Source organism: Orcinus orca, chromosome 16, assembly GCF_937001465.1.
Source record: "Orcinus orca chromosome 16, mOrcOrc1.1, whole genome shotgun sequence".
NCBI classification, from domain to species: Eukaryota; Metazoa; Chordata; class Mammalia; order Artiodactyla; family Delphinidae; genus Orcinus; species Orcinus orca.
The window spans coordinates 11,643,814-11,649,813 of record NC_064574.1 but is presented as its reverse complement, the minus strand read 5'-3'; the positions used below and the strand labels follow the sequence as shown (position 1 = coordinate 11,649,813).

The following is a 6,000-nucleotide window of genomic DNA, read 5'->3' as shown; positions in this document are numbered from 1 at the left end:
GGGGTGGTCTTTAAATGAAAGGATCCTCTAAGATATCTGTTCTCTATCCTGAATGCACGCTGGAACCACCCGGGGAGCTTTACAAACAACTGATGCCCAAGCCCCACCCCCAGGGATTCCGGCTGAATCGGCCTGGGGTGAGGCCTGGCTTCCGGGCTTTTAGAAACTCCCCGGGGCATTCTAAAGTGCTGTGGGAGCTGGAACCGCTGCTCCACCGGATTCGAATGAAAAGGGGTGGTCTATGCCGATGGTTCTCAAACTTGGCTCTATGTAAGAATCACCTGGCGAACATAAAAAGTACTGATGCCCAGGTTCCAACCCTAAAGGTTGTGTGTGGCCGTCAGACTTCGGAAGTTTTGAAGGAGCCCCAGGTGATTGCAATCTGAAAGCGAGTTTGAGAATCGTTTACCAGGTGGTGCGGGGGCCGGGCGTAGTGAGCGTCGCGCGCCACTGGGTGGCGCTGCCCGCTCGGCCTGGCGTTCCGGGAGGCGTGGGCCGCGGCCACTGGGTGCGCACCTGCCCCGCCTCCGCCAGGCGGGCCACGGGGCATGCAGCCGGTCGGGGGCGGGGCTCCGAGGCCAGGACGCGGCGTCGGGTTCCCGGGCAGCCGCCGCCAGCTGGACTCTGCCGCGCTCCTCATGCTGCTCGTGGACGCCGATCGGCCGGAGCCCGTGCGCAGCGGGGCGCGCGAGCTCGCGCTCTTCCTGACCCCCGAGCCCGGGGCCGAGGTAGGGGACGGGGTTGGAAGTGGGGGAGGCGGGTCTTAGGGTTGCGGGATCCAGGGCTCGCGCTCCCCCGGGGAGGAGTGGACGAATGGAGACCCCTTGCGCGCTGGACCCGGACCCTCGGCTTCCCCGCAGCATTCTCTCGTACCTGGCGCTGGGGCTCCGGACCCGCGCTGGGGGTCCGAGGGGTCCCTCCTTTGCGGAGCGGTGGCTGTCTGGCGTCGCGCACAGATGCGCGTCAGGTCGCGCCCGCCCTCTCCTCCAGCCCCGGTTCTCGGGGGCCCAGACTCGCTTCCCATCCCTACCTGAGCCCGCACCCCCCACCCCCAGCATCCTCCGGGATGCCAGACTGAGGCGCGCTCGGAGCTGCTGCCCTTTGCCAGCCTGGGCCCGGGGGGAGGCTGACCCCCGGTCCTGCCCCTGCCCGGGCGCTCGGCCTGCTCTGCTCTGAGCTGATGCTACATGCCGGGAGGAGGCGGGCAGGCTGCGTCTGTGCGAGGATGCTGCCGGCCTCGGTACGCTTCTGTTGCTAGGAGGGAAAATACCTCATCTCTGGCTGTACTTTCTATTTTAAAAGCACAGAACAAAAAGTAGATCTAAAACTAGCCTCTTTATCTTCCAGCTGAAGCCAGTATGTTGACAGTGCCATGAAAGTTATTTACCGAAGTTCACCAGGAGTTATGTAGGGCCAGAAAGTCAAGCCATTCTCTCTTTAAATCTCAGAAGCAGTACAGAAGTATTTAAAATAAAGGGTAAGCACCCTCTCCTTTTTCTCTCTCACCTCAATTCTAGTTCCCAGAGATAACCATCTTTCACAGTTTGGTGTACATCATTCCAAACATATTAAAAATGCATTTACAAATGTAGGTATGCATATATACTAATAATTATACATAATTAGTTTTTACCAAAAAACCCACGTGATACTAGAATAATGTTCTGTAACTTGCTTTTCTTTATTCAAAATAGCATGGACAAATGGAGAGTGACTTAATGGTAAGGTATAGGGCTTCTTTTCAGAGTGATGAAATAGTTCTGGAATTAGTGCTGATGGTTGCAAAACTTTGTGAATTCACTGAAAACCACAGAATCGTACACTTTAAAAGAGTAAATTTTATGGTATGTGAGTTATATCTCAATTAAAAAAAATAGTATGGACATATTTCCTTGTCAGAATGTATCTATAAGAGCTGTCCAATTGAAATATAATTTGAGCCAAAGATGTGAGCTGTCCATGTAATTTTCTTTTTCTTTCTATTTTTTTGGCCATGCCACGTGGCATCTGGGGTCTTAGTTCCCCGACCAGGGATTGAACCCATGCCCCCTGCATTGGGAGCTTGGAGTCTTAACCACTGGACCGCCAGAGAAGTCCCCCATCCATGTAATTTTAAACGTTCTAGGAGCCATATAAAAAAGGAAAAAGAAACAGATGAAATTAGTTTCAATATATTTAATTTTTTCCAGTTTTATTGAGATTTAATTGACATTAAACACTATAAGATTTAGATCTACAAGTTTCAATGTATTTAAAATAAGTGTCTCCAAAATATCCTTCCAGCATGTCATCAGCGTAAAAAAATTTAAGGAGATTTTTACATTCTTTGAAGTAAGTTTTCTTTTTTTATATAGTGATTCCTTCTTTTTTTTTTTTTTTTTTGTGGTACGCGGGCCTCTCACTGCTGTGGCCTCTCCCGCCAGGGAGCACAGGCTCCGGTCGCGCAGGCCCAGCGGCCATGGCTCACGGACCCAGCCGCTCCGCGGCACGTGGGATCCTCCTGGACTGGGAGCACGAACCCGCGTCCCCTGCCTCGGCAGGCGGACGCCCAACCACTGCGCCACCAGGGAAGCCCCCTTCTTTTTTATATATATAAATTTATTTATTTTTGGCTGCATTGGGTCTTTGTTGCTGCGTGCAGGCCTTTTCTAGTTATGGCGAGCGGGGGCTACTCTTCGCTGCCGTGCATGTGCGGGCTTGTCATCGCGGTGGCTTCTTTTGTTGCGGAGCACGGGCTCTAGGCACAGGGGCTTCAGTCGTTGTGGCATACGGGCTCAGTAGTTGTGGCTTGCGGGCTCTAGAGTGCAGGCTCAGTAGTTGTGGTGCACGGGCTTAGTTGCTCCGCAGCATGTGGGATCTTCCTGGACCAGGGCTCGAACCCGTGTCCCCTGTACTGGCAGGCGCATTCTTAACCACTGCACCACCAGGGAAGTCCTGAAGTAAGTTTTCAAAATCAGGCTTGGACGATTGAACTTACAGCACATCTCAGTGTGGACCAGCCACGTTTTAAGCACTTGATAGTCATGAGACGCTGGCGGCTTCTGCATCAGAGAGTGTAGGTCTTCATCATTCCTTGGCTTCCTCGTGTCCCACCATCTCAGAATAATTCTTCCTATTTTCTGAGCACATACTATGTGCCAGCAGCATGCTGCACTCTGTCCATGGGTTATGTCATTGCATCCTGGCAGTGACCCAGTGGCTAGGATGTTATGTCGACTTCATAACTGAAAACTGAGGCCCTCACCGAATAAGCAACATCCTATGAATGTCCTGTAATTTCTGAACCACACCCCCAGGGATGGGCATTTAGGTTGGGTACCTGCTTAAGGGTTTAAGTAAGCTGAGCATCTTTCGTGTTCTTTCTCCCCCTTGCTCTCAGCAGCAAGGTGTCACTGTGTCCAGCGGCTCAACCCAGCCTCATCTTGTCTCGACTAGGGACAGCCTTCAGGAGAAGCTGCATGTATTAACTTCATTTGCTCACTCAGGGCTCTCTCTAACTCAGACGCAGGCTGGCTCATGCTCGTTTGTAATGGCCGTAATGAAGAGCCGAACTCCCTGTAGCTCCACGCGGCAATAAAGCCACTTAGAGCTCTTGCTGAAGTTTATTTACCCAAAGAAGCAAAAACTGCCAGGGTGGAGTCACTTGCAGCCTCTACTTAAAGCTTAATTCATTAGCAGTCCCTCGCGCTGAAGCTGTTTGCAGATGGGCAAAGGAACTGGAAAGGGAAAGTCTGGTTTGGGAACAGGTCTGGGCAGCCAGTGCGTCCTGTACCAGCCCCTGTCCTAGGGCCTCTTTGGGCTTTTAAATGGAGCAGTAGGAGTCTCAGACCAGCCAGCTCCAGTCCTAGGGGTGTCCTGGGGTTCTTAGGGAAGTGGGCCTTTCTCGTTCAACACCTTGAACCCCTGCCGTGTGCGGGGAGTGAAACACACAAGGGCTCCCACTCTCATGGCCCGACTGACAGACAGTAAACACAGAACATACAAAACCTCTAAATTGTGATGAATGCCATGGAGAACATGGGCATGGGTGATGTGATAGAGGGTGTCTTTGTGTCTGGGAGACATGGGGTGGGGAAGGCCTCTCCAAGAAAGCTTGAGACCCGTGTGGTAACCCCTTAGGAATGGGCAGGGAAGAGGAAGCACGGAGGTCCAGGAGGGTGATTAGCAGAGGGACCCCACTTTGTCTGGGAGTGTTCAGGGAGGGCTTCCCTGAGGCAGCATCATTTTAGGCTGAGCTCTGAAGCATGAATAGAAGTTGACCAGGCTGAGAGGTAGGAGGAAAACATCCCAGGCAGAGGAAACAACTGGCAAAGATCCTGGGGTGGGATGAAGCAGGGTGATCACCAGGATAGAAGAGCAAGCAGCAGGGAGATGGGGGAGCTGTGGGAGGCGGGGCTGGTGAGGGGGCAGAAACCGTGTTGGGACTTTGCACTGTCTCCCCAGATCGAGGAGCCGCTGAAGGGCGGCATGTTGAGATGAGTCGGCAGGTGAGCATTTTACTATTTCTAGTGCCTTTGGGTTTTTCTGTTCAACCAGCTTCTTGTGTTTTACTTTCTCTCTTTTTCTGGTTTGAACTTCCTCTTTTAGGGGAAATTTCAGGCAGGATCTCCGGAAGCTGCTTCAAGAAGGCAGGGGGAGAGAGAGAGAGAGAGAGAGAGAGAGAGATGTTTGCCTCTTGGGTGCCCTGTGATTTAGGGGGGAGGGGAGCTCAGGGCCCTCCCGAATGGCTGACTCCCGATACCCACCCAAGGGTGAATTCCTGACCAGACTCTGAGAATTCCATTTGGTTCCTGTGCTGGAACATGGAACAGATTTGCCCACAGATGGGGTTAATGGCCTACATGGAAGGAAATAAAGGAACCCAGCACTTTCTCACTCCTAGGGACTTTGCTTGAGTGGGCAGAGGATGATGGGGGAAAGCTCCTGTTAACCACATGTGGATTAGATCAGGGGTTGCAAACCGGTGGCCCAGGGGCTGAATCCAGTACTCTGATATGATGGGTTCAGTTCACATAGGGGTTTTTAAATGGAGAATTTTCATGAAGAAAATCTGAGTTTCTTGTTTATTTAAAATATGGACAGTCTGGTAATCCTAGGTCCCTGTTTCCTAGTTGTGGTTTCCTGTTTGCCACCGTCCCCACTCCTCCTCATTGTCTCCCTCATACCGAAGTTGGTATCAGTTACCATTTACCCTTGTGCTTGAACCTTTGAATTTTCTGTAGTCATGATAAGAGGAAAGGGAACTATTTCTCCAAACTGTGTGTCTGGACTGAAATGGGAAAACATAAATTAGCCAAAAATGCCCTTGAGTTTCAAGAAAAAATGTAGAAGAGACTGTTTCTTTGTGGAAGTAAAGAATATTTTATTGTGTCCAACCTGCAAACACCCTGTGCCTATGGGAACCCTGGCATGTGTCTTATTCTTGTGACCTACTGGTCCCCTTTCGGGATTCAAATTTGGATGTTCAGATTAGAAGTCTGTGGGTGGGTGCCAGGGCACAGTCTACTCTGTCTAGAGATGTAGTTCTGTATTAATTTATTTCTCAGATCTTTTTTTTAAAATAATTTTTTTTATTTTTTTTTATTTTTGGCTGTGTTGGGTCTTTGTTTCTGTGCGAGGGCTTTCTCTAGTTGTGGCAAGCGGGGGCCGCTCCTTATTGCGGTGCGCGGGCCTCTCACTGCTGCGGCCTCTCTCGTTGCGGAGCCCAGGCTCCAGATGCGCAGCCTCAGCACTTGTGGCTCACGGGCTTAGTTGCTTCATGGCATGTGGGATCCCCCCAGATCAGGGCTCGAACCTGCGTCCCCCGCATTGGCAGGCAGATTCTTTTTTTTTTTTTGCTGTACGCGGGCCTCTCACTGTCGCGGCTTCTTCTGTTGCGGAGCACAGGCTCCGGACGCGCAGGCTCAGCGGCCATGGCTCACGGGCCCAGCCGCTCCACGGCATGTGGGATCTTCCCGGACCGGGGCACGAACCTGTGTCCCCTGCATCGGCAGGCGGACT

The 6,000-nt window shown here is 51.8% G+C and overlaps 1 protein-coding gene across 8 annotated transcripts in view; it reads left to right on the top strand.

Annotated features, from left to right (window-relative positions):
* The first annotated feature begins 218 nt into the window (after positions 1-218).
* Positions 219-6,000, top strand: part of BCAS4 (breast carcinoma amplified sequence 4) — a 60,836-nt gene continuing 55,054 nt past the window's right edge. For 2 of the 8 annotated variants that reach the window (XM_012537816.3, XM_004282921.4), the window contains exon 1: positions 448-728. In XM_012537816.3, coding sequence (XP_012393270.2) covers positions 549-728 — 180 coding nt within the window. In that variant the 5' untranslated portion in view covers positions 448-548. Of the gene's footprint in view, positions 729-3,379; positions 3,461-6,000 lie in introns of all 8 variants that reach the window. The other 6 variants (XM_033411168.2, XM_033411166.2, XM_033411167.2 and 3 more) reach the window with 6 other exon arrangements.